This window comes from Ceratotherium simum, chromosome 2, assembly GCF_057802395.1.
Source record: "Ceratotherium simum simum isolate JZ-2026a chromosome 2, ASM5780239v1, whole genome shotgun sequence".
In the NCBI taxonomy this organism is placed as follows: Eukaryota; Metazoa; Chordata; class Mammalia; order Perissodactyla; family Rhinocerotidae; genus Ceratotherium; species Ceratotherium simum.
Window position 1 is genome coordinate 4,168,167 of NC_141901.1, and position 26,762 is coordinate 4,194,928.

The 26,762-nt window shown below is 49.5% G+C and overlaps 2 protein-coding genes across 6 annotated transcripts in view; one reads left to right on the plus strand and one right to left on the minus strand.

Moving 5' to 3' along the window:
• CD247 (CD247 molecule) overlaps window positions 1–11,689 on the plus strand; it is a 77,102-nt gene extending 65,413 nt beyond the window's left edge. Inside the window, exons 2-8 of one of the 2 annotated variants that reach the window (XM_014783456.2) lie at window positions 4,299–4,402; window positions 5,673–5,729; window positions 6,176–6,259; window positions 7,209–7,244; window positions 8,106–8,162; window positions 9,160–9,201; window positions 10,443–11,689. In XM_014783456.2, coding sequence (XP_014638942.1) covers window positions 4,299–4,402; window positions 5,673–5,729; window positions 6,176–6,259; window positions 7,209–7,244; window positions 8,106–8,162; window positions 9,160–9,201; window positions 10,443–10,508 — 446 coding nt within the window. In that variant the 3' untranslated portion in view covers window positions 10,509–11,689. The remainder of the gene's footprint in view (window positions 1–4,298; window positions 4,403–5,672; window positions 5,730–6,175; window positions 6,260–7,208; window positions 7,245–8,105; window positions 8,163–9,159; window positions 9,202–10,442) is intronic. The other variant, XM_087437529.1, reaches the window with a different exon arrangement.
• Window positions 11,690–20,696: 9,007 nt separating this feature from the next.
• The window catches only part of POU2F1 (POU class 2 homeobox 1), a 172,886-nt gene continuing 166,820 nt past the window's right edge, over window positions 20,697–26,762 (minus strand). For all 4 annotated transcript variants that reach the window (XM_087437551.1, XM_004425076.3, XM_087437544.1 and 1 more), the window contains one exon: window positions 20,697–26,616. In XM_087437551.1, coding sequence (XP_087293677.1) covers window positions 26,306–26,616 — 311 coding nt within the window. In that variant the 3' untranslated portion in view covers window positions 20,697–26,305. The remainder of the gene's footprint in view (window positions 26,617–26,762) is intronic.

The window sequence follows — 26,762 nt, forward strand, 5'->3', positions numbered from 1 at the left end:
CAGCACCTTCTGAATGGGAAATCATGTGACTGCTCAGAATGCATCCCCCTCATCAAATGCTTGTCGGTGTAACGGTGACCCCTCACATTCTGATCTAGTTACCTGGGTGTGCCTTGTGAACACCCAGAAGTTAGGGAGACTGGTGGCTCTAGTCCTACCTAGTTTAAAACTTCCTGATATGGTTTGACACTTTCTCTCTCAAAGAAATGTATTGGTGGTGATTTGGGGAAAAAAATCACGGTGACAAAAATAGCTGACATTATGGAGCACTTATTACATGGTCCTCCACCTCGTAATAATTATCCTATTTAATTCTCAGTGCCACGTAACGAGATAGGTCGTATTATTATCCCAGTTTTGAGGAAACCGAGGATGAGGAAACCGAGGCTTGGAGGAGAAGTTCAGTAATACACAAAAGTTACAGTGCGTCAGAAGGACTGAGGCTTTGATTTCACTCTTCCTCTCTGCCTGACTGTGACATTTACATTTGTTTTAGGGCACGAGTGCATCTCTAGGGAAGGCTGCACCCGAGTGATTTTGCAGCTCTGAACCTCAGCCCTGGCAGTGCACTGGCCCATGCTCATGCCCAGGCCCCACCCCAGATCAATTAAATGAGAACCCGGTGGGGAGGGGCTGGGCCGATTCTAACATGCAGCCAGGACTGAGAGTCTGTTTGAGAACCCTCAGTCAGTCTCTGGGTCCCCTTTCAAATGCTGGGGTTCTCCTGGGTGCTGTGGATCTGGGGCGGAGGGCAGGAAGCATGAGATAAAACAGCTTCTCCAGCTGTATAGGAAAGCAGCCACCACATAACACCATTAAATGCCTCTTAGGAAGCTGCCGATGGTTGCCCTGAGGACTGAATGTGGTGGGGATAGGAGCAGGGTGCACAAGTGGCTCAGGGAAGGAGGTGAACAGGTGTCTGCCTTGGGGACAGAGAAGAAGGGGACAGAGAAGAAGCTGGGACCCACAAGGGAGTGGCTGTGGCTCACGCCTTTGAGTTGGCATTCTGGAAAGCTGTCTGCTGTTGGAGGGAAGCCCCTCCACCCTGCTGGCCTCATGAACTAAGCCGTAAGCCCTGTGAGGGCAAGGACTCAGAAGACCCTACAGAAATGTTAGATATCACTGTCCTTACTGCGGAAATTTACAAAAACACCTACCAATACGTTATCTCATTCGATTCTCACCACAACCCTTAAGGTAGACATAGTTACCCTGTATTTCATACATGGAGGAACTGAGGCCCAGAGAGGTGAGGCGACTCGCCCAAGACCACACAGCTACTTAATGGGAGGGGAAGGACTAGAACTCCCCTGACACCCAACTCAGGGCTCTTTCTATTTCAACATGCCCTGGCGCAGAGCAGATATCCAATAAATATTTATTCAATTACATAACTGAATTAGGTCCTGGGTCCCTTCGTGGAACTTTCTGGGCCATCACTGCCTTCCTTCCTCAGGCCCATCATTCCCAGAACAGGCACAGTTGGACTGGGCAGAGGGAGGTGTGTTGTGGTTAATATCCTCTCCTCCGCCAAACCACACACGGCACACTTGTCACTGGTCATAAAATCATGCTGCTCTTTAGAAAGAAAGAAAGAAAACTGTCTATTACTTATCTGTGGGGAGCCGCCAATTCCCCTCCCCCACTGCGCTGGCTCTGCACAACACGAAGAAATATTTCTTCTTATTTGTTCTAAATTTACTGTCCAGTAATTTTTCTGTTCTCATTTTATGAGACAGGCAGCTGAGCGATTTTCTCCCAGCCCTTTTTCTGAATCTCAACCTCCTCCGTAAATCGCAGCTGACACCTCCTCTCCAGGCCTAAAAGAAAAAATCACCCAGCCTCGGCGGCCTTTGCTGAGGGCTGGCTTGCTTCCTAGAGGCCTTCAGACCCCCACCTTGGGTTAGCGGGGGGCTTCCGGCGCTGCCTCGGGCCAGAGGGCAGGCCAACCCAGGGCTGGGGCCCGGCATCCTCCCCGAAAAGTCCACGGTATCTAACGATTGTCTGCCCTGCGCTCTGATGTTGGGGGTGGAGGAGGAGGCAGAAATGAAGCTGCCGCCGTTGGTCTCCAGCGCCTACAGCCCGGATGGACGGGAGTCTCATGACCCGACACGTTACGTCTGCAGAGTGCTTCGTGGGACGCAGCCTCCTGCACCGCCATCAGCACGCTGAATTTTCACTGGGGGCGAAGGTGGCGGGCAGGAGTCCCATTTCAGCAGCTGTTGGGGGCGGGGGGGAGGTGCTGGCAATGGCGGGCCTGGAAGAGGAACCGGCTCAGGGGGAGGCAGGCAGGTAGGAAAGCACCCGCGTGCTCCAGGAGAGGGGCTGCTACGCCCCACCACAGGGGCAGGAGGGGCGGGGGCGGAGGCGGGCGTGGGGGCGCTGAGCCCGGGCTGGTGGCAGCGCCAGGGCACGGCCTGCCGAGGAGTTTGGACTTCGTTCAGAGGGACTGGGTCGTCGATGGTTTCTGAGCAGAGACCGCGGAAGCTTACAGAGACCAGCAGCCCAGGGCCAGGAGGAGTTCGGCGTCGGGCGGACAGAGGGGTTCAGGGGTTGGGGGAGGGGACTCCGGCACAGCCTTGAATCACCCGCGCCCATGGCCCGGGGGGGGGGGGGGGGGGGGGGAAGCCAAACGTTGCTTCTGCAGAAGGGCGGGCGGGCTGGCCCCGCCCAGGGGGGAGGAGGGCGAGGGGAGGGGGACGCGCTGCCCGGCGCAGTCCTGGGGTGCCTCTCACTTGCTGTGTGTGTGCTTCTGGGGACCCCCGAAGCTCTGTGTACCTCACTTTCCATGTGGTGCTGTTGGCAGGAGCTGACAAGTTATTACATTAGCACAGAGTAAACACTGAAGAAATGCTAGTTTCACCCTGTTTAACAGGAGAGGCAGCTGAAAGCGGGTAGCTTGCCTCAAGTGACACAGCTAGAAAAGATAAGAGCGCTCAGGAGCACCTTATCCACTTCCTGGGCCCCGACACAGGTCTCAGGCGGCCACCAGAGGGCGCCCCGGTTTCGGGAGAGACAGCCCGTGGCGCGCCGGATCCTCTGCTCCGGTAAACCAGGCAGGCTGGAGTGAGACGGCCACTCCGTGCCGCTTCACAGGTGGAGTTGCTGCGCGCATACCTAGCAGGAAGTACAGTCTAGACTAAAACCCGTGTCTCCTCACTCACGGAGCGGTGAGCTTTCAAATAAAAATGCAAACTTTTATTGAGCCAGAATATTTACTGTACGCCCTGCCGCAACCCCATTGTACTCCAGCGTCGGTGCCAACCAAATATGCATTAACTAGTTTGACAAAGGTTAATATTGCAGTGGGGATTAGGGATCCCTTGGAAATTTGGGGTGGGATAGACTAAACAGAGGGGACCTCTGAGCTGCATTCTGTAGGATGTATCAGATTTGACCAGATGGCGGGGCTCCAGGGAGAGAAAGGGAGGGAATACGTAGAGGGAACAGCGCATGTAAAGGCACAGAGGCAAATAGTTTGGAAGAGCAAGGTGTGTCCTGGGAGTGGTGAGCTTGTGCTGGGGGAGGGGCGAGGGACAGGTGAGGCTGAGGCGGTGGAGCTGGGATTGCTGGGCAGGGGGAAGCCAGTTTCCCCTGGGGAGGAGGAATCACCAAAGGTACCTATGTCTGTTGCTCATGAGACTGACTCCTCCGGGCCCAGGGGTGCCAACCCCAGGACCAGACCCCACTGCCCTGGGTAGGAGACCCCGCTCAGTGCCTGGCACTGAGGATACAGGGAGTCAGGAAGGGAGAGTTAACCGAAATTCTCACGTCCCGATTAAGTCAGAGATGGAAATGATCTCATTCCACCATCAAGTCTCTGAACCCGCCCTTGCCAGTCCTCCAGAGTCCTGTTTTCTCCCTGTGGGGAGGCCTCAAGGAGCCACACACCCTAATTCAGGTGGTGCCATTCATCCAGATATGGGCATCTTACAGAGGCTTCCAGAGTGAATGGTTCATGTGGGGGCTCATGCACAGCTCCGCTCCCACGGCCCTGAGGCAGCAGTCCTGTGTGCATTGGACAGCTTCACCTTCCCACCTAGTTTCTGCCTCCCTCCTGTCTTCCCAGGCTCTGTGGCCCCACCAGGTGCCACGTCCCCTGTCGGGGCGGGCTAGGTTTACCCAGGAGCTGGTCCAGGGGTGTGGGAGGGAGGTTGTGGCCAAATAGGGTATGGGGGTTGGAGCCAGCTCCCCTTGTCATGATTTCCTTGACTAGTTAGTCATGGGGCCACCCTGGGGTGGTGGGGATGTGTTCTGTCACCCTGGGCCTGGCTGACCAGTCTCATCTCTTGGCACAGGGGCACAGAGCTATGGTCTGCTAGATCCCAAACTCTGCTACCTATTGGATGGGATCCTCTTCATCTACGGTGTCATTGTCACTGCCCTGTTCATCAAAATGAAGGTGAGTCCCACTTGGCTCTGAGGGGAGGGGGTGGGCTCCCCCACTGGGTAGATGTTCCCAGGGGACTTGGTCTTGGTCTTGGAAGTCTCAAGCGTGGGGGTGCCTGGGGCTTGGTGTCCATGGGCAAAGCAGGGACCAGCCAAGTGTGCACATCTGGTGGACTGGGGGAGCCAGGGGTTGGGGGGAGTTCTGGTGGAGCTGGACCCTGTGAGAGGGAGAGCCTGGTGAGGAGCCTCAACCCATTGCTCTTTTGGATTTTGGACTTTGGCAAAAGATGTTATTTGAAAAACAGTCTTACTGATTTTCCTTTTTTAAGTCGGAACCACGCTGCCCTCAACGGTCTCTCAGGTGGTTTCCAGCGCTCTGAATCTGTAAGACCTTGCAGATCCTCTCTGTGGAGGAGGCCCGAACTGAAGAAAGGGAGGCCTTGTGTGCCTCGGGCAGGTCCCCAGGACACTAGGCTAGCGAGACTCAGCGACACACGTAAAGCACCCTGCCCCAGAGGTCAAGATAGGAGGTGGGACCTGGTGCAGCCGCTGTCCACCTGGGGCTGTCCTCCGAGATCCTGGCAGGAAGGGCCTGGACTGTCACCGGAACCCGTCAGCTCCGGGCGGTGGGGTCCCAGGTTCCTGGTCCACGGACACAAAAGAATTTGAGAGGGACACACAGCAGTTTTAACAGAGGAGGATTTATTAGCAAAATGAAAGCACACCCCCAAGGGGAGGGGCGGCAGGCTCGAGCGAGCAACTGCACCAAAGTTGTGGCGGTTGGTGGCTTTGGAATGTGTGGTCCGGGGGCGGGCGAGGGTCTTGGGACTTGTGCCGATCTGGGCATTGTCTCCACCCGCACGTCGGGAGGGGGAGATTCTTCCTTTACGTAGGCATCTCCGGAACTGTGATGGCGGTGACCCCCCGCAGTGGGGGTCAAAACCGCAATGCAAATAAGGTATAAAGCGGCTTGGGCCTCTCCTCCCGGTGGAAGGGGTGGGGGGGAGTGCCGCACGTCGGAAGAGCCGCTGCCGGGTAAGGAGGACGCTGCACCCGGTAGAGCGGCCTTGCCCCCGGCTCATATCTAGCTTCCTGCCCATCTCAGGACAACACCCTGGTGTCGCAGGGGCGCCTGCGGGGAGAGCGCAGCGGCCGCCCCGTGCCCGCGGAGGAGAGGCCCGGGGAGCTCGGAGAAGGGGCCCAGGGCGCGCCGGCGGCCGTGGAGGAGCGGCCGGGCTGGCCCCGGTGGGCAGTGACCGCTCTCCTCTCTTCCTCTCTTCCAGTTCGGCCGGCGAGCGGGCGCGGCCGCCCGCGAGGAGCCGCAGGGCCAGCTCTACCACGTGAGTCAGCCCGTCCCGCCCGCGGGGCGTGCAACCTCGCTGGGCTCAGGGTTCGGACCCATAAACGGGGTGGTCGCTGTGCCTGCCTTGGGGTGCTGTGGGAGGACCCCCTCTAACCACTTGAGGCGTGGAAAGCGACTGCTCCTAGCTAGCCCCCAAGCCCCCAGCAGTGTGCACAGGCCTGGGGTGGGTGCAGAAGACGGGTGGGGCCCTGCCTGCACATGGGACTCTGGGCGATCATTACCACCCGCCCCGCTCCCGTCCATGGTCCTGCACGTTCTCTGAGCTGGTCTCTGAGCTGGTGGTATCCTATGGACCGGTTACCACCCTCAGTGCCGTCCCTGCTCCTTCCTTAGTGAGCCACCACCCAGGGGACTCCCAGTCCAGTGGGCCCTGCCCTCCTGCCCTTCTCTTTCCTGTCTCTCACGCTGTCTTGCCTGCTTTAGGAGCTCAATCTAGGACGGAGAGAGGAGTACGACGGCATTTTGGATAAGAGAGCGGCCCGAGACCCTGAGATGGGAGGGAAACAGGTAAGTCTTCTGCGTGCCTCTGTGAGTGTGTGTGTGTGAGAGAGAGAGAGAGGGCTCCTCAGCACCAGCACCCCCTGCCACTACACTTGTCCCTGACCTCTGAGGACAGATGGAGGCTCCATTGGCTGCCCCTCCTTCTCTTGCTTCCCCCTTGGCTCCCTCTGCATCACAAGGGGCCCCACATGCGTGAATGTGGCACCCTGGCCCTCGTGTCTAGGCTCCATCCACCTCCCCTCAAACTGCTCCAAACTGGCCCCTGAGATGTACACGCAGTTGGCGCTGTCCTCCCCCAGGAGGACAGACCCGGTGAAGAGGTCCACACGGGAAGGCCCAAGGCCACTGGGCAAGGAATTCTGGGCCCCAGGTACCCCTCCAAGCATGGTCAGGCTTCGGGCTCCGGGCGTCTCTGTCGTCTTGGCTGTAGACGCCACAGTCTGTGAGGAGGGAGCAGGTGGATGAGGCCAGAGTGGGCCCAAAGGCCCGGGCTGCCCGGGTTTTAAAGCAATACTGCCTGACGCTGCCCAGTGGCCCTTGGTGTTTCTGGTCACATCTGTCCATCCAGCCCCATCCTGGCTCTCTGAGCCCTGTGCTGGGCGTGCTGTTGCTGGAATGAGTGGGCAGGTATGAGAGACCATCGGTTTCCTTGACATTCCACCCCCTCCCCAGTCCTCAGCTCTTCTCCTCTCCTCTTGTCTGGACTGGGAGGGGTGGAGAGGAGTGGGGAGGGGGCCCTGCAGGGAGGTGAAGCCTGTGTGCAGGGGGATGTGCAAGTGTGCATTAGGAAGTATGAGACGTGCTAGAGCCATGAGGGCCCCAGAGTGGCCGCACAGGGAGGGGCCAGGCTGGGGGCAGAGCCACAGCGGATGTGGGGAGTGGGGAGGGTGTTGCAACTCTCCTGGCCTGCATTTATGTTTCTCCACCTCTGACTTGTTCCCCTTGTCTCTCCTAGCAGAGGAGGAAGAATCCTCAAGAAGTCGTGTACAATGTGAGTAGAGGAGGTGGCGCGTTTTCCCTTAGAAAGTCGGAGGGAAGGGCTGGAGGAGGGCTCCCTACACAGGCTTTGCTCCGTACTCCAAGGCCTTTGCCTGTCTTGACTTGCACTTCCCTGCACAAAAATACTGCCTCAGCGCCTTGCTGCCTGCAGTGGCTGCTTGAAGGAAGCCCCTTCACCTGCCTGCCCTCCCTCAGACCCTGAGGCTGCTGCCGGAGTTCCCGGATCAGCCTGGTTGGGAGGATTGGGGGACAGCGAGGTCAGGCTGGGCAAGCCCCTCTGAGGGGCTCCTGTTTGTAGGGGCTGGAGTAGTCTCCTGAGTGTCGCCTCTTGTTGAAAAGTCAACCTCACCACCCTGGGTGAGCGTCTGGTTGTTGTTTTCAGACGGTTGGTCTGGGTCTGCCCCGCTGGAGCCCCTTGCAGGTGGTAACCTGCTGTAAGGAGAGCTGCCTCTCCTTCCCTCCTGCAGTTCATAGACCCACAGCCTGTGGTGTTGGCTGTGTAAAGAGACAACTTTCTCAAATCAGTGATCCTGGGGGCTCCAGGTGAGCCCTCCCATTGGCCAACCTTCGTGTCCTGTGGCTAGAACTCCACATCTTGTCTTTTTTAATCTAACCTGAGCTTCTCAGCTCAGTGCAAAGGGCTGGCAGCTCAGAGAAGATTCCAAAGGGCTGAGGAGGAGGAGGGTGGCGTTGGAGCCGGTTGTGGGCAAAGATGTTGTGTCAATAAGGCCCGGACCCTTGACTGTGGGAGCCCCCCACCAACTTGGGAATTGACAGGCCTCCTCTTGTAGGGAGCCCACTGTTTTCTGCATTAGTTGGTAAAACCAATGTCTCATGCCCATTTCTTCTCCAGTCGCTGCAGAAAGACAAGATGGCAGAGGCCTACAGTGAGATTAGGGTGAAAGGCGAGGTGAGTGGGGCTCTTTGTAATTCCCCAGGATGGGTGGGGAGTGCTCTGGAGAGGTTCTGCGCAGTCTCACAGATGCCCCTGCTGGGGCCTCCGTTCCATCCATTCCTCTAACACCAGCAGAAGCCCCGGGGGTGGCCGCCAGAGGCAGAGGTTAATCCAGCTCTCACCTCCTGCACAGTACCAAAGATACTAAGCAAGGGCTGGTGCTCTTTTAGGATTAAAAAACCAAGTCTAGATTCTGAGACAGCCTATGCTTTGCAAAAGCAGGTCAAATCTGTCACCGTTAAAAACAATAATCATCAAGTGCTTACTGTGTGCCCTCGTGTGTTCCGTGCTCAGGTCCACCAGGCCCCTTGTTTGTAAAGGACTAAGAATTTCCAAACGGTGAGAGCAGAGCGTTGAACCCCTCTGAGCAGGGGCCTGTGCGACCGTGTAGGTCGCACGTCCACATGGCCAGCCTGGTCAGTGCATTACCAGGTAGTTGGTCTCATACAGTTCCCACAGTAACTCGATGAGAAGTGTGTGCCCAGCCAAGCACAGAAGGTCGAATAACTTACCTAGGTCACGTAGCTCGTAAATAGGGGTGAGGATTTCCACGGACTCTGCAGCCCGAGCTTGCAGCCACTCTGTAGTGCCATTCCCAGGAGGAGCGGTGATGAGCCAAGAGTTTTGAGAGCTGCAAGGGAAGCCCGTTTGTTCCAAGCAGTGGGCAGCGTGGCCAGCTCCCGTGTGACCCAGATCCTGGGAGTCTGATGTCTGTGAAGATCCGAGTGGGACAGAGCAGACTCAGGCCCCGTCAGAGCCAGGCCTCACCTTGCTCTGCAGAGGCCGAGACCTGACCAGTGTCGCCTGAGGACCCTTCTCTCCCAGGGGCAGGTTGCTGGCTGGGAAACAGTCACCTCCTACTCTCTGGAGGCCCCTCAAATAGGGCTCTTGAGCACGAAGGCCACTGCTGGCTGTTGAACTGTCTAACCCTTTTCTTGTCTCCCTCCCACAGAACCAGCGGCGGAGAGGCAAGGGGCACGATGACCTTTACCAGGTAGGAGCTGATGGCGCTGCTTTGTCTGTGCTGCAGGCCCTCCTTCCCAGGCCGTGCCCTCTAACCAGGGGCGAGGTCCGGGCAGGCTCGGGGCGCCATTCAGCCCGTGGTGACTCCTCTGCCAGTCAGTCCCTGGGGAGGCAGGGCTGGGATTCAGCCATCCAAGCACATAACTTGGCTCCAGCCAGGAGGCCATGGGAGCCCTGGGCACTGGCCACAGCAGACGAGCAGCAGCTGCCCAGAGGCTGTGCGATCGTGTCCAAAGGGCAGATGTAGGCAGAGGACGCCACACAAGCTGTTTCCTGACTTCCTGCCCTGCTCTGGGCCCTGGCAGAAGACTTGCTCTGCCTTGTATCCTCAGACTTAATAAGATGAGAAGATGGGCGGGAAGATTGAAGGAAAAAAAAATCAAGAAAAATAACTTTAAAAAGAAAATGTTATTGTAGTCAGGTGCCTGGCTTATGCAGATCAGTGCACATAATTATGCAAACTAAGCACAGCCAACCTACTTCTCTAAAATATAATCCCCCGTGGGTTCTCACTTGCTCCTTCTGGCTCCCGTGGACTGTTCACAGCTCGCTCGACTGACTCCAGCGTGTCAGGCTGCTCGGCTTGCCTGGGCGCAGGGTGATGTCAGAAGGGCCCCCAGAATTTTACCGTGTGTGGCTGCTGTTGCTCTGTCTCCTGGACCAGGGAGAGGGGTTCCAATGAGACTGGGCCCCTCCTGCCTGTTCCCTGGCGAGAACGTGACTGGAATAGCATGGCCTGGCAGGAGGCTCAGGGAGCAGGGCTGAGGCCGAGGAGCCCCTCTGTCTCCATGACAAATCCTGGCCTCCTGGAGGCCCAGGTACCGGGAACAGCAGATTCTCTGGAGCAGGCCCAGGCCCTTCCCCCTGATTCCAGCTCAGTGTTCTAGGTGGGGGACTCTCCTTCCTCTTTGGTCCCATGGGAGGTTGGCCAGGCCCAAGCACTGTAGGGCACACACGTGGGAAGCTGGGAAGAAGGTGACGATTTAGCTGGGAAGGAATTGCTCCCAGGCCATTCCCAACAGGGCACAGAACCATCTCCTGCAGCCTCTGGGCCAAGGCCCCACCTGTGGCATGAGGGGATTGTTCCTGGGCCTTTGGAAGCTGGGTGGGCAGTCACCGGCCATGCCGCGAACACGTCTGTTGGCCTCCAGGTCGGCTTGTGCCCACATAAGTCTCCTGACCCGCTCGTCTGTTCTGATTTGCTTTCACCAGGGGCTCAGCACGGCCACCAAGGACACCTACGATGCCCTCCACATGCAGACCCTGCCTCCTCGCTAACAGCACAGGGGATCTCACCACTCCCAGGCCAGAGCTGCAGACGCCTAGATTGTTAAAGACACAGGATAAAGCATTTACAACCCAGTTCACTCATACTTCTCACCACCAAAGAATTCCTCTTTATAAATAGGACGCTTCAAGTTGTAACATTAGGTCATGTCCAATTCCAAACCATCACACACAGAATGTCGTCCCTGGACACTGTGAAGGAGTGCGTCCCCCGAGGTAATGCCCACCCTGTCCTTGAGGAGCCCGTTGTGAGCAAGCGTGTTCTCGGGGCTTCTGGTTTGCTGGAGACTGTGGGTAGGCCCCTCTCCCGGCGGCTCTGGGCTCTTACCTGGGAGACGGGCACACTCTTTCCTTCTCACAGCCCATTTAAGTCTGTGTTTTGTAAAGTCCCTAGAGAAACCCCAAATGTTAGCACATGTCCTAATAGTCTGTATTGTTCTATTAGTATTTGAGTGGCTTCACTCCTGCTGTAAATTTGGCTTCTGCTGTCAACCTACCCCCTCATTTCAAGCTAACTTGTTAATTGGGCTAAGGAGGCTGTTGTGGGTCCCCGTGAAAGGTCTGGGCGGAGGGGAAGATGGAAGAGAGCCTAGGCAAGTGTGTGGCAGCCCGAGGTGGCTGAAGAAGGGAAGCAGTGGATGAGGCATAGGAGCAGGGAGCCTGCTCTGGGGACTCAGGGGGACAGAGGGGGCCTGCCTTCAGTCAAGCACACGTTCCCCATTATAGAACCTGTGTGCCAGGTACTGTGGGGACCGGAGGATGCACCAGCCTGTCCTCGCCCTCCTGGAGCGCACATGCTCACAGGGAAGGCGGGTGGTGACAAACTGGTATAAAGGACACAGTCAGTGTCAGGACAGAGCATGAACAGAGCACGGGGGGAGGGGAGACGGGGCAAGACCACGTTCTTTCCAGGCACGTGTTCCCTTCACACTCCGAGTGAAAGACAAACCCATCATCGTGAAGGCCTCGAAGGAGGACTCAGCACCACTTGGACCTATAAAGACCCCAAAGGAAGTGGCACAGCGGGAAGAATCTCAGCTGACTTATGGAACATGGCTGTGTAATTAAAGGGCACGTGGCCATGGGTGGATACCCCCTCTGCTCTGCTTGGTTTTAATTTATACTGGTTTGTTAAAGCCTTACTCTTTTGCATAATAAATGCTTCAGTGAAATGCTGCTCTGCTCTAAGCCTTATTTCAGCAGTCAAGCCTGTGATGGTACTTTCGTCATCGGGACATCAGCCTGCTGCCCTTGCAGTGTGGCCAAACTGCGGATTCTCAGGAGAGAACAGCGTGGTTCCTTGGAATGTGCGGGTCAGAGCGGGTGCATCCAGTGGCCCAGGATGCTGCTGTGGGGGCGGTGACACACTTCGCAAGATGAGCATGGATTCTAGGCCGGTGGCTGTGCCTCGGGGCCGTGAGAGCAGCGCTCAGTGTGATGTAGCGTGTTGGGTGGCACAGGCCAGGCCTCCTGCGGGAACCGAGAGGGTGATGGGAAAGGAGCCCCGGAGCACAGGGCTCCCAGCACGTGCCTCGCTGGTGGAGTGCAGGAAAACGAGCCGGAGAGAGGCTAGCCGAGCATTCGGGCATCAGGAAGCAGCAGCACTGTTGGCAGAGCATGTCTGAGAGTTACCAACAGCCACCTGTGCCACAGCACTAACCTCAGACAATAGGGTTTAGGGAGCGATGGAGGACGGCAGAGGTCCTTTAGGTCAGTTTCCCTCACAAAAGGTGGGCCTGTCCCCAGCAGTATTTCCTCTAACTGCAGTGGCTGTTTAAAGGACCCAACTCATCAAGCCACCAATTAATATTGGGTAAAGACTTTGAAATCAAAAAAGAAGTCCAATGCCATGGCTGTTAAAAGCCCCTGAGCATTTGGGATTCCAGCAGGAGTGATGTGCATCTCTGCCGGGCATGTATATATATAACTCAGGCAACTCACAGAGAGAAGGCATTCGATTTGTAACCTGGTCTCATAGGGGAATTCAATTCCATTCAACAAATATTTACCTAGCACCTACCTATTCTGTGCCCAGCACTTTGCAAGTGCTTTGCAAGTACCAGGGAGGATAGAGAAGTACCATAAGAGTTAGGGACTTAAAATTTTGTCATCGGATTTCACCCACATCCTAGAAAGGAACTTAGCATCACGCTGCAGTGTCATGATACGCACGGGACAGGCAGGTGAACACAGAGTGAGGCAGGGATGCGTAGCTGCCACGGAAGGGGAGCATACAGAGCCCAGCAAGGTACGGGAGAAGCTGTGGAAGGTGTCACGGAGAGAATGGGCCTCTGAGGAAGGACAGAATGCTGAAGGCTAGCAGCCCTAATTATGTAACCTGGTCATGAAGCAAAGGAATGGGAAAAGGACACTATGTTGCTTTAGCTGCCTTGATTCCACGGACTGAATTTATTAAGACAATTGGCAGCCTCTTTTGGGCTGCGACTTCTTTATCTTCTACTGCCTGGGCTTTTTAAAAACTGAAGTTGGGTTCATCTATTCGTCCAAGTGAATAAGCCTCACACCTCACACCTCATTTCAAGGTCAGCTGAGATATACAGGCTGTGTGATCCGTATGACTGGCTTGAAAATAAGAGAGTTTGACCCAATTCCGTAAGGGATTTGACTCAAGAGGCAAGGAGGAAAGCTGGCAGTGAGTTATGGGTGCTGGAGCTGACTTGGGGTGGGCGAGGCAAGAGGCCTTCCGGACCACGTGCAAGATAAGCACACAGGGAGAGCAAGTTGGGGGAGGGCTGAATGGATGTCTGGACAGAACGAAGCCCCAGAACCAATTGAGAGAGGCCTGGCAGTGCCCTCTCCAAAGCACAACTGGATTCCCTCGATCCCAAGAAATTACTGATTGTATAATGAGATGTACCATCAACTTAATTTCAAGTAACATAAACATCCATTGTAAGTTGGAGCCGTGTTTCCTAAGTGTTAAAATACGAAGATGTCTGTCTCAGAACCAAGGAAATATGGCATTTTACTTGTATTGAGGAACCAAGACATTTTATGTGTGTGGGTGTGTAAATTAAGATGGAAGCATTCAGTACTTTTTAAAACGACATCACTTTGATGTCGCTGGACTCAGAGGTAGGATGTGGCTATTTCTGATCCATTTTTTTTCTTCTTGGAGTATGACTCAAGGCTCTTCTTTTACAAACAGAACAACATTCAAACACTGAAGCTAGGTTTGGCAGGTACAAAAATGGCAGATGGGGGCCGCCTGGTGGCGTGGTGGTTCAAGTTCACATGCTCTGCTTCAGTGGCCCGGGGTTCCCAGGTTCGGATCCCAGGTGCAGACCTACGCACCACTCATCAACCCATGTTGCAGCGGCGCCCCGCATACAAAATAAAGGAGGATTGGCAGGGATGTTAGTTCAGGGCTAATCTTACTCACACACACACACACACAAAACCAATGGCAGGTGACCAATTCAAGCTAAGAGGACAACTCCCAAGGGAATTCAAAGCGTGGTCAGCTGGTCAGCTGTTTGGCTGTAGACCTCGTTCTGTCCGTGGATAACTCATGATGCATTTTGGTAGCCTGGCACTGGACATTTCTGTGAACTTAGGACTAAGTTCTAACTACAGGGGTCCTATAACTTCAACCCCTAGTCTCTGGAGAGAGGAAAGGCAGCAGTAAGAGCAGATATTTTATTGACACACTCTCATAGGTAATTCAGCTTGGTAGATGTCACTGGAAGTGAGTTAGAACATAACCTTTTGAAAAAGGACTACAGGGTAACAGAATCTAATCAGTACTTTATCCTCAGTTCTCGGGATGTGACACATGGGTTTTGCGTTCTAAAGCCTTTGTCATGCTCGTGAGCGTGCCAACTGTCTCTACCAAACAGAAGATTTCTGTTAAAAACCTGAAATTGTTTTAAGGAAATAACTTTGCAAACTTAAATGCAAGCTATAAATACAAGAAGGGGTGGAATGGAAAAGAATGAGAAGTTCTTTGATGTAGGAGCAGGGGAGAAGAGGACCGATGTTTGCTTTCCCACTTGGCCCCTTTACAGAGCCTTCTGACAAGAACAGCAGCCACGGCGAGAGGACAGCGCCGTCTCCTAACTCAAGCACACCTGTGCCTCACGTTCAGCTCCAACACACACTAGTTAGGAGTGCCTCCCGAATCTCGAATCTCGGCAACAAGCTCAAGTTTTCTCTCTGTGGGAAATTCTTTTTAAGATTCAAATTTTCCTTTTCCTGCAATCAACTAATTGCATTAAGACACTAAATACTGAGTAGGATAATAAGCTGGAGGGAGCTAAGTTGTGCACCTTGAGCAAGAGACCAAGTTCAGGACCAGCTTCCTCCAGTGGAGCCCCAGAGAACGAGCGAGCAGGTTGGGCAGGACATGCTAGAGGGGCACGGCAGTTTAAACAATGAATTTGGAAAAGTCAAGTTCAATACCAGTTCTGTAGTCAAAACCACAGTGAGCCGGGAGCTTTGATCTCTCGCAGGATCAATCAAGGGCCTGTGCTTGATCACACAGAGCCCTCTGGTCTGAAGGAGACCGCTGCTCCTCGACTTAGGGTCCCGCTAATCCCTGAGGGTCTGGGGAGGGGGAGTCGGGGTGGGGTGGCAAGGACCAGTGTGCTCACGGGGGTCCTGGGGCTCCCGAGAGCACCTGCTGGAAAAAATCAACTGAGAGGCTATGTGCGCAGCCTTTGTGGGAACGTGTGTGTGAAGCATCGAGAATACCAACACAACTTCAAAGAAACTCAAACGATGTGAAAACACTTGGAAAATGGTTTAATGATGTTTTACAACAGAAATGAACTGTACAGTTACAGTAAGTTTAATATATATAAAAAATTACAGCAGACAAATGCATCTACACAAATCTACCATTTCATTCTGATTCACCGTCACCTACACAACCTCTCCCAAGCCTGCAGCCCCCTGCAGGCAGCCCCTGGGGGGGGCGGGGAATCATATAAAGGGCACTTTAAAGAGACAGCACCACTCATAGTCCCCACCACCTCCTCAGGGCTCGGGAGGGACCAGCTAATCCCCCCAAATGTAAAGTTGCTTGTGTTTCGGGTTTTCAAAACCAAGAAAACGTGTGTATCCCAGGGCCCAGATAACAAGATCCCGACCTCCAAGTTATCAGCTGATTCTTAAAAAATATTCCTATCCGAGGGGAAATGCCTAACCAGGCGCTCTGGGGCAGTGAGGCTGTACAACAGCCACCCAGACTGCAGAGTGACCTGCGGAGAAATGTCCAAGGACTCCCAATAAACTACTCAGGAATTGTCACTGCCTCATTAAAGCTGCTGGACAATTTGGAAAGAATCATTTACACCACATCTTAAGTTTCCACAAAAGAGAACTCAAACTCACATTTTAAAGTTAAGTACATAAAAAGTTTTGGGAGGCCAAGGGGCCAATTCCCCCTTGTGTCCCTCCCATGACAACAGTGGAAAAACACCCCTGAATCAAATATTTTATAAAAAGAATAAGAAAAGAAAAAGGTGGGGGAGTTAAGATATTTAAAGACAGAGAGAAAGAAAACATCTTTAGAAAAAACACGATGACTGTCTCTTTAAAACGAAACAAAATCCCAGCTGGAAACATTAATTAGCGAATATGCAACCCAAATTGAACCTGGTGGAAGTTTATTACTGAATCTTATGTACACTCAGAATGTTTTCATTTTCTTTTTTATTATGAACACCTAGGCAGTGAAAACTGTTAGGTCAATACATACATAGACACATCCCAAACATACAAAAATACTATTATTTCAAACTACTAAGAATAGGACAGTTCAGTTATTTTCATGCTATGACTTGAACAGCATTACACTGAAACAAACAAGAAGTTAAATGACATTTTTTTTAATATCCCAGAAATATACCAAAATATACATCTAAGCTTTGGAATTACTGAGGTTAGACTAATGCAAGTGCTGGGTAATCGTACTTAATACACAAGTCTAAGGTTCTGCAGGAAAGAAATCATCTTTGGTATCTGCATCAGGCTAATATTATTAACATTTGGATTTTGCTTTGGGATAGAGCTTGTTTGACCCTAGAACCAAATCCCCCCTCCCCCAATCAACTGAGATTAAAAAGATCCATGTAAAAAGTTCCTTCGTTTGCAAGCCCCCCACCCCCCAAGTTAAAAAGTCACAGGCATCTACCTAGCACAAAAGGTTGTGATATACAATGCATAGTTGCACAGTGGTGCTGCAAAAAAGAAACCAACTACAAGGAGGAAAAATGAAAAGCTTGATCATCGTTCTGCATGTTTTGTCACAAACAGGACCGCCACTTCCAAGCAGTTCCACTAAAGGAAAAGAGAAAAAAGGCTCAGAAGGGCTTGTGGGCGCGTGTGCCCGTCACCGCCCGAGGTCAGAGCACCCAGCAGAGCAGCCAATCCTGCGCCAGCGTCTCCAGCTCCCCCCACTCTGTGGAGTCCATGGGCCACCTTCTGGCCCCTGCGCTAAGCTCCTATGTGGCCGCAGTTCATGTTGGGTGTATTATCGTGGTGATGGGGTTTTGTCTATTGTTTTGGAAAATCTGAAATGCCAATGTGCTCCACAGCACACGCACAGCTGGCCAGAGCCAAAGCTACTGAGATGCACCTCTGCAGACCCTGGCCGTGGAGCACAGACCCCCGCTTCCCACTGTGGAGGCCCCCACCCCCGCCTCACTCCTCCAAATGCCAGGACGCCACAGACTGGATTGACGCTGAAGACTTCCCTTTTCTTTGGTTTGTTTGTTTTGAGTTTATACAATCATTAAGAAATCTTTGGTTTGGGCTGGAAATTTAAAAAACAAAACAAAACAAAGAAACCACGCTCCCCTGGCTTATAGCAGCAGTATTAAGACCTGGCAAAGCTTTTTTCAACGTTGGGGATGGGAAGTGAAGGTCAGGGAACTACATTCAAATAAAAGGTGAAAGGGCTGGGGATGCAGCTTCTAGAGAGCCTGTTGGATATAAGATTGTCAAATAATAATAACATTAATAATAACAAAAACTTAAATATTTGGATTTTTTTTTTTGGTCATGTCAAAGCAAAAAAAGTGAAATGTGTATGCAGCAGTCAGCTTAAAGGAGCCTTTGGGCTCTGCCCTTCCACCCAAAGCCCTGAAAAGAAGCAGAACCCTGAGGCCTCAGAGCAGAAGGGACGGCCTCCACCCCGCCAGGGGAAAGGCAAGTACAGGAGCTGCTGTGTGGCCAGCAGTCAGACACGGGGGTGGGGGGGTGGGGGTGGGGTGGGGGGGGTGGGGGGCTCGGACAGCTGGCCAGCTGCTCAAGGCAGGGTGGTGGGGGAAGTAGATGTTAAGAGACCTGTGAAGACCCCTTGCAACAAAAAGAAAGAGAAGATTGCAATTTGCCCTCAGTTTGCAGTAGCTTTTAAGCAGCGACATTCAGAGGCTTTAGGAGGTCCCACCCTAGGCTACAGGTCCCGTGATGCTATAGGCCAGAGTTCAACATTACTTACAGGGAGGGCAGACTTGGCAACTCTGTAGGGTTTAGAGAAAGTTAAAGCAAGTTACTCGGTCACGAGTTAGAAATGAGGTATATGACAGCTCCTGGCCTGTGGTGGGCAGAAAACCCCACGCTTACTCACCTAGCCTTTGCTACTGCCACAGATGAAGGAATTGGAACCACGGGCTAACGTGGGAGGAGGGCACTTCCTCGGAGACGGAGGCTCCCGTGGACTGGGTAATGCCCACTCCAGCAGAGGAAAGAAGCTGGAAGAATGCTGTCTGTCTCTCCCCTTTACCTGATCTCAGCGGAGACGCACCATTTATGTCGTAGAAAGCCAATGTTATAATATGGTTGCAAAGTTGTACGCTCCTTCCTTTGTTCCCCTCCCAACTGTTTGCAGTTTTAAACACAACCAGGCTGGCAGTGGTTCACTCTCCTCTTAGAAAGTATGTGCCTTCTGCAGATCCGTGCAGGGTTAGAACCAGAGACATGGCACCCCACCCGCCTACAGCTACAGCCTTTCCTAACAGAACTGTCACCTTAGATTCTGAAAGTGCATTTTGTTTCCTGCTCTATTGTTCAGACTTTGAGACGCTGCGAGGCCTGGGTGGGAGCACAGAGTCTTTCCTCTACTTGGCTCTGTCCTTTTTCATTCGAAGGAGATCTCAACTTTAAAGAAGTATTTGGATGTCTCATCTTTTTAACAGCACTGTATCCAGCTGTCTGCCTGCAGACTTTGGGATGTAAAGTTAGAGAACTCAATGCTGCTGCCAAGTTACGGAAGAAGCCTAAAGCTGCTTTTGTGAGGCTGTGGCCGACCTAAAACAATGATGAACAAGTAAACAAAGAAAACACAGGGAACTTTGCAGCAGACCTCAATGTTTTTTTTACAGTAAATTAGTTTTGGGGTCTGAACGTTTTGACAGTGTCCTGGGTTTGAACCAGAAGGTGGCGCTGGGTGGCAGAGCCCTGTGCAGAGTGGGCAGACTCAGGGACACAGAAAGAATCATAAACTGCACCACCTTCTCTCCCAAGCCCCAAGGAGTGTCACTTCCGTGCTCAAAGTAGGGTTCCACCATGCACACATTGTTTTCTCATGACTTTGTTTCAAGTGCTCTGATCTTCAATATCCCTATTACCTACTTACAAACCTATCTAGCACTTTGAAAAGTCACACAATATTAATACCACTTTTACATAACGTCAGAATAGTAAGATTATTAGTAAAGCTTTCATGAAGTTCTGCAACCTGATCATTTTTTGATGGAATATTAAGAGAGCAATAAGTTTCCTTCCCCTCTCCCTTTCTGTGTCCCATCAATAGTACACCAAAACAATGAACTACTCAGCTTCTAGAGCCCACATACAAATACAGATGAACAATACAGCTCCATGGGGAGTGAAGGAAGGTCTTTTGGTTTTCTATGTAACCCTGCTCTTGAAAATGCTTCTCTTTTACAGGTGACAGAACAGAGATAGCACATAAGCACATCTAAATATCATCTGAACTCAAATAGGTTGTACTGGTTCTATTTATAAGTGTTAGATAAAGGGAAATAAAGAATTCCACCCCCATCTTCTGCCCTCCCCCAAATTTCCCAGCAATTCCAAGCACGTCACTGCTACACTGAGCAACTATCCACCTCCACAGAGCCAGCAGCGTGAAACTCAGGAAGTCTCTCTTCCAAAGCCAAGATAACCAAGGAGATGTCCTTCAAAAAGTGGGGAAGGGGGAAAGAAGAGAGGGGAGAGGAAAACGAAAGAGACAAAGGGAAAGCTTTTCCAAATTCCAGCCTTTTCTCTTATTCCCTCTGCTTGTTTTGAAAACGTAAGGATAAGCAATGACATGGCAGTGTCTTTGGTATCCAAACCAAATCCCACTTAAGTTCTGTGAGATAGACTGTTGATTTAAAAATAGCCTTTCTGGAAATACAGGCTTTATCTAAACTTGAGGAGCCAAGAAAGTCTGTCCCAGAAGATGCGCAGAAAGGGCTCTTAATTTTTCCTAAACCAGCATCATTTCTCATTCACATTCCCATCAAGCACAATACTCTCCTCACTCTCACCAACCAACCAATCCCTAAAGGTCACACCTGATCATAGGTGTGAGAAAGCAGGCTGGCTTTCAATTTCTTGGTTTGGTTTTTCTTCTGTTTGCATTTTTGGTCTAGACTGAATTAGCCTTGGTATGAGAACAGGAAGCAGGGTTTTAAAATGTTGTGCTATTAGCACAACACTCAATAACACGAGCGAGGGTGACAAAAAGAACCTGTTTTATTTTAATTTTCTTAGATTAAGATGCAGCAATCACTCATCTCTCCTTTCCTCTTCAAATTAAATGGTGCATGTCTATTTCTGCCCCTATTTCTCCAACACACACCCCGACATCCGCACACTTGGCCTTTGCCTAAGCTCTTGCTACACACAGAGGTAATGAACCATTAGAGAGGCTGGCAGGGTCGGCGGGGCACAGGCAGCCATAGGAAGGGATACAAATGCCCTAGGGGACCCTGAACCTACTGGACAATCCCTGTGTAACCTGCATGCCGCCACACACTGCACTGCAGGTCAGAACACAGAGAGGCCAACAAATCCCAAACCCAGTCACAGGGATAATCAAGTTTCCTTTGGCAAGACAGATATAAGGAAAAACAAACCAACACACATGAGCAACATTTTCCTTCTAACATAATCAACTTCTCCTCTTCCCCACCCCCACCCTCCCTAACCCTGTAAATTGTAACCTATAAACAGGATCCCAAATACATACAGCATCAATCATGTTTATCAATCATAATAAACATCAGTTCAACTAAATGCTACAGCTAGAATTATTTCCACTATTTATAAAGTTTTTTTCTTTTTATTTATTTGGTTTTTAGTTTAAAACTAGTTGCAACAATGCTAAGCTATGCTGAGGTATTTTATGAAGGTGCTAGAAGCTAGCTGTTACCCACCAGTATTACCCTCACGGATTAAGGAACCACCATTCAAAAAGGAAAGGAAGAGAAGAGAGAGGGAGATCCAGATTTGAGTCAACTAAGAGTCACTCAAGTTTACTGCTTTTAGCAAAGGCCAAGAGAAGAAGAACCAAAACAAGGAACTGCTTCATGAATAAGGAGGGTAAGAAGAAAGCAACAATTCACAAACCATATGGAAATCTGGGTGTAAATTGGAGAACTCTGAGAAAAAACATTTCCTGCCCTCCTGATGGAATCCTTTCAAAGATCTTACTGGAAATCTCAGAGGTGTCCCATTTAATCTCTTTGGATTAAGAAAAGAATGAGGCAGAATAGGATTAGTACCAGCTTTAACAAGGAGGGCAATTTATTTATCCTATTCCTGTCTGAGCTCACATTTGTATGGTGTGCACCATCTATGCAAACCTGTATAAGAGCTCATCTTACTTATTCTTAAAGGAATGGCAAAGAAGGATTTTTTCCCTTCTCAAAAATGAAGGTAAATGCTAAGAAAGATTTACTATTTTACAAGGTGTCATCCTCAAAATATTTTAAGACTGAAAATGACTTCAAAATGGCTAGGGCTACGATTACATGAACAACGTCACGCATCAAATGCTTTTCACACACACACACACATACAAAAATGAACTCAGGATGGTTATGATCAAATTAATGAGAAAGTATTTAACCAAACTCTCATAATGAATTGTTGAGGCTCTTCTTAAATTGAAGATTCTCAAACTGCAGACTGATCTCTGAGGGTCCCCTACGGGGCTGGAGGCCAAAGCAGACTCCCAGCAGGAGGTCCCAACCCAGTCCACATACCACTTGCCTTCTCATCACCAACTCCGAGGCTCAGAGCTCACTGACTTCTCCCTGTCTACATGTCGCCCCTCTTCCCTATCTCAACAATTTCACTTTTCTCTTGGTAAAGAAAATTTTGTGAGGACAACATGGTTTGGGAACAACTTTAGACTATGAACTACAAAGACTTTCTTCTGTAAGCCAAGTGTTTATTATACACTAATTGCAATGTTTACTAGCAGGATTTATAACTTTAAAAATCTACATTAATTTCCTATATTTGCAAAGGTATCTAGCTTTCCCAGCAATTTAAATAGAAAATTTACTGTTAAAGATTGGGCTGAATTTAAATATTGTGTCAAGGAAATATCTGTGCTTCTGGATAATATAGACAAGGTTTTCCCTCACCTTCCAAATAAATGAGGGATAGCAAGACAAAATAACACAAAAAAGAGGTATAATTGTGCTTTTTTCCCCAACAATGAATGAATTACGTAGAACAAATTGGCAAGATAATCTCACTAAAAATCTTTTCATCTTATTTTCCCCTTTAAAAAAAAAAGATTGTTAATTTTTAATAATGCTACCATGAAGTACAAACAGGTATGGTCCTACACAAAATGGAAGGTAGATTCCTTTGGTTCCATTTCTTGAGTAATAAGTTGAGTAAATTGGGATGGTATTGATTTTTCTTATTGAATAAATAAAAGGAAGCACGTCTTATATCAGGTAATGGATATGAAAATTTTTTTAATTCTAAAAAGCTGCCTATGTAACTTCAGAAACATTTAAACTAATACAGCACTCAACTTATTTCTTAAATCAGGAACAATAATATTGTTCCTATGAGAAGCCCTTTTCTAAAGGCCTTTCTGCTCTGTCCTTCAGATTTATACAGGTATAAATCAAGTTGTTGACCAAACTGCACTGCTTGTGATAAGCAGGATTCAAACAATTACATTCACCACTCCCTAGGGAGGGCCCATTACCATGGGCAAATACAGTTATCACTATAAATGCATTTAGAATCAGTCTTTGGCTTAATATGTGTTAACCAAATTCAGGAATGAAATAAAACTTGCATAAATGTTAAGGGGGGAAAAAAGAAAAATGATACAATGAATTGTAATGACCTACCCAGCCCTTCCTCTTAGAAATACACAAACTCTATCAAACACTTCTTTTTGGTCAAATGGCCTCCCTTAATTTCCAGACTCTCCCATATAAGGTGGCTAAAAGTTAGGATTGAGTACCTTAGCTTAGGAGATTCATTCAATTCAAAAAGCATTTCTTGAGATGATAAAAAAGATGATATAAAGTAAAAAAGGACTAAAGGTTGAGTCATGAAGCAATATGATCAGCAGAATATTTAGGGATGACGATGGGGAGTTGACTTGAAGCTAAACACCCATCAACAACTGTTTTAGTGTTTCGTGTGCACATGTATAAATGGTATGAAAGGTATTTCATTTCACAACTTGTTTTAAATAAGATAAAAAAGAGAAAATTTTTTAAAGTTACCTTTGTCTAAGGATTTATTCTTTTAAACACAGATTTTTATGCTGGTTTAAGGTTTATCCTCATAAAGTGATCCATACCCACAAAAAGGCAGAATTCCCTCATCCCAAATTGACTAGAGAATTCAGACAGGGCAGGGAATAGAAGACCATTGTACTGATATTTAAAGCTTAGTATCCTTTTAAATATTAAAGTCTGTTGGTGAATCTTATTTAGGAGAGGGAGCATCTTTTGAACCACATAGGAAAACAGAGACAGCCTTTCCTTGCCCTTCCTCTTAACCCACTGGACTTGAGTCCCTTGGGACTCGACACTTCCTTTGGTAGCAATTGTGGGAAATTAATGCTATAACCTTCACTCCAGGACGGTGGGTACCAGCATTTCCCTCCCTGAATCCCTCGTCCTCACTCAGCACTCCTCGAGGGAGGGACTCCTCACGACGGGCGGGCACAGGATCCCTGACAGCCCTAAAGTCATCTGCACAGACTGAAAGTAGAAATGTCAAGTCAGGATAAAAGATTAACTTTAACTACATTAGAGAAACAGTAGGATGGAGAGGAGAAAAATTAGTAACTGACACTGCCATTCTATTTACACATCAAACTAAATAAACTAGTTAAAATCAAGTTAATGTCTGCTCAAAGGATATTACAAGTTACCAACATAAAAGATTAAAACAAGCAGCAACTTTTATATAAAATTAATAAAGACAAATGAAAAAAGAAATTGTCAGTAGCATCTATCTCCTCAATGTGTCTGAACTGCACGTTATTAACTAGTCCATTAGTACAGCAGCTTGCTAAAAATTGACTTTGGTTCAAGCTTAGTTAAAAAAAAACAACACAAAAAAACACACCACACATAAAAAAGGTGGATGGACATTTGTTAGTCTCCCTGCTTGCAGTTCACTGATTTTGGAGGGATTTTAGGAAAGGTGAAAGGTGAGAAGAGGAAATTTAGGGTGGTAATTAAATACTTTGTGAAATAAAACGGGAAGACAGAAGGAACTGAAGAAAAATTAACAAGGGACTAAAATGTTTCTGGCCTTTTAATATTAATGCACCTGTCTCCCACTTGGATGATCACAAACAAAAATACACACTGTGTCTGTATCACTGCCATTCCCAATACTGTGAGGAGACAGATAAACAGAACCCAAGCTCCCTTGTGGACACAAGCAGAGCAGTTAGACTGAAAATCACCTGTAAGCTTGCTCTCAGCCCCCAGCTCAAAAGGGGGGAAAGAGCAGTCTTGGGACCACCAGAGAGGTAAGCAAGCACCCAGACACCAAATGGGAACCCTTAACTCCAACCAGAAGAGGAGCTCAGATGAGCTGCATTGCAGTGATCCAGTTTTTCGGGAATGTTTTTGGTACAGATACTGCAATAACAGCACATTGACAAGAAGGGGAATCTAATCTCCAAGTTACCCTCATTCCTCTTCATCTACTTTCATCAACTCTTCCTTTTCATGGGCTCATTTACATAGTCTAGAAACACCCTGAAAACAATTACAGAAGCTAATCACTTTCTACGAGTATTGCCATTTAGACCATTTAGACCGACCTAGCAGGAGCATCACTAACAAACCAAAGAAATACTTGAGGTGTGTGCAAAGTTCCTGCTCAAAGTCCTTCTAAGGGTCCACAGATCCCAGTCCCAGCTAAGTGCCTTCTCTAGTCAGAGAACCAAGTAGAGTCTCAGGGTTAGAGGAATTTATAAGCCATCCGGTGAAAAGGAAGTCTGTGGCTAGAGGAAAAGGTGGTAACCTCAGCCTCTTCTCATCACACACACCTCTTTTGGTGATATATAATCGATGGAAAATAGTCTAGTAGCGTTCCTTTAGAAAACAAAAGAAGGGAAAAGCTTCCCAATTTCAATAAGTCAATTTGTTCTTTGCCAAGTAAGCTAAAGGAAGTTTGGATGAAAAACTTCCACAAACCAGAAAAAACAAACACACACACTAACAGTAGGAGCATTTTTCAGGAGATAAGAAATTAGGAGAACCACCAAGTCAGGTGTCCGCAGTAGTCTTTGCTCTTTAGAACCAAACCCTGCCCTGCACCATGCACGGCCACGCCCATGAAGGTAGCAGAAAGCAGCACTGTTGCACCGCAGGCTCTGGGCCTCAGGGTCAGTCAACAATTTGGGGCGAGTGAGAGCTACAGTTCAGCAGGAATTCTTTCCTACACAAAAGTGCTCCAAAGGCACCACCTGATGCGGGGGGGCGTGTGGGGTGGGAGTGTTTGCACACACTGCCTTCAGCTTCTGCACCAAGCCTCTTGCATAAGTGGCAAAAGAAAATAATTTTCTAGCACCTCTGTAAGAGTCATCAAGGATAAGGAAACCAGCAAGACCATTCCCCGCAGTTAAGAACATAAGTTCCCCTTACCTCAAACCCTCCCTCCCCACAGTGTGGGAGCTCACTGAAGTAGGATCCAGGAGCAAGAGATAAACATGTCAAACTATATATATATATATATAAAACAATAACAACAACAATAATAATAATAGAGATACAGTAATACAGGCCTGCCTAAATTGTACCAGTTAAGAAAGGAACCCCAACACAATTGATACGATTATAAACACCTTGTTATGACTTAATGGCCTGTACAACAGACCCATAAAAATGATTTTTTTTAAGAAAAAAAGAAATTTAGACAAACAAGAAATTCCCTTCCTATATTGGAATTGGTAACCCACCTTAACTTGTCATCACGACTGCTGGAAATGGTAAGTAGTCCTTTCACTTATTTTTTGTTTGTTTGTTTTTGACTTTTTGTTTCTTTTTTTTTTTTTTTTTAATTTTTGGTTAGAAAGTTCTCCAATCCATGAAGCAATCCTGAAAAGACAGTGTTTTATTACAAAATTAGGCAAATGTTGTCCTGTCTCCATCCTTGCTTTTTCCCATGTGTGTTTTCTCCTTCTCTCCCTTGCTCTTGCAACACGGCAAGAGGAAGCCAGTCACATCTGTCAGTCTCGGCCTGGCTGACAGCCCAATCACACTGCGAGCGACGAAGACCACAGGCAGCCCGCTCAGCCCAGCTCACTGTGCCTTGGAGGCAGTGGTGGTGGTGGCAGCAGCCCCGCTGGCAGAGGCCACTGTGAAGAGAGAGTTCTGGATGGACTCAGCTGAGGTGGAGGTGGCATGAAGGCTGGCAACAGGTCCAGAGTTCCCTGCAGAGGCTGCAGCGGCAGAGACCAAGCTAACCGGGTTGCTGGTGAGCAGAGACAGGTTCTGAGGGTTCAGGAACAGAGGGGCAGTCACGATGTTGGGGGCTCCTCCCGCATTGGCAAATACCAGGTTCCCAGTTGCATCCAGTGATGTTATTGGAAGAGAGCCACCAGAAGCAAGAGCTACAGACAAAACCCCCAAAACAGGCAGGAAGGAGAACGTTAATATCATCCTGGAGAAGCCAAATAACACACCAAATGTACTGAGTTTTCCTACAACCCAGTTGGAAAAAGTGCAGCCCTTAATTGATTTTTTTTTTCTTAGTCAC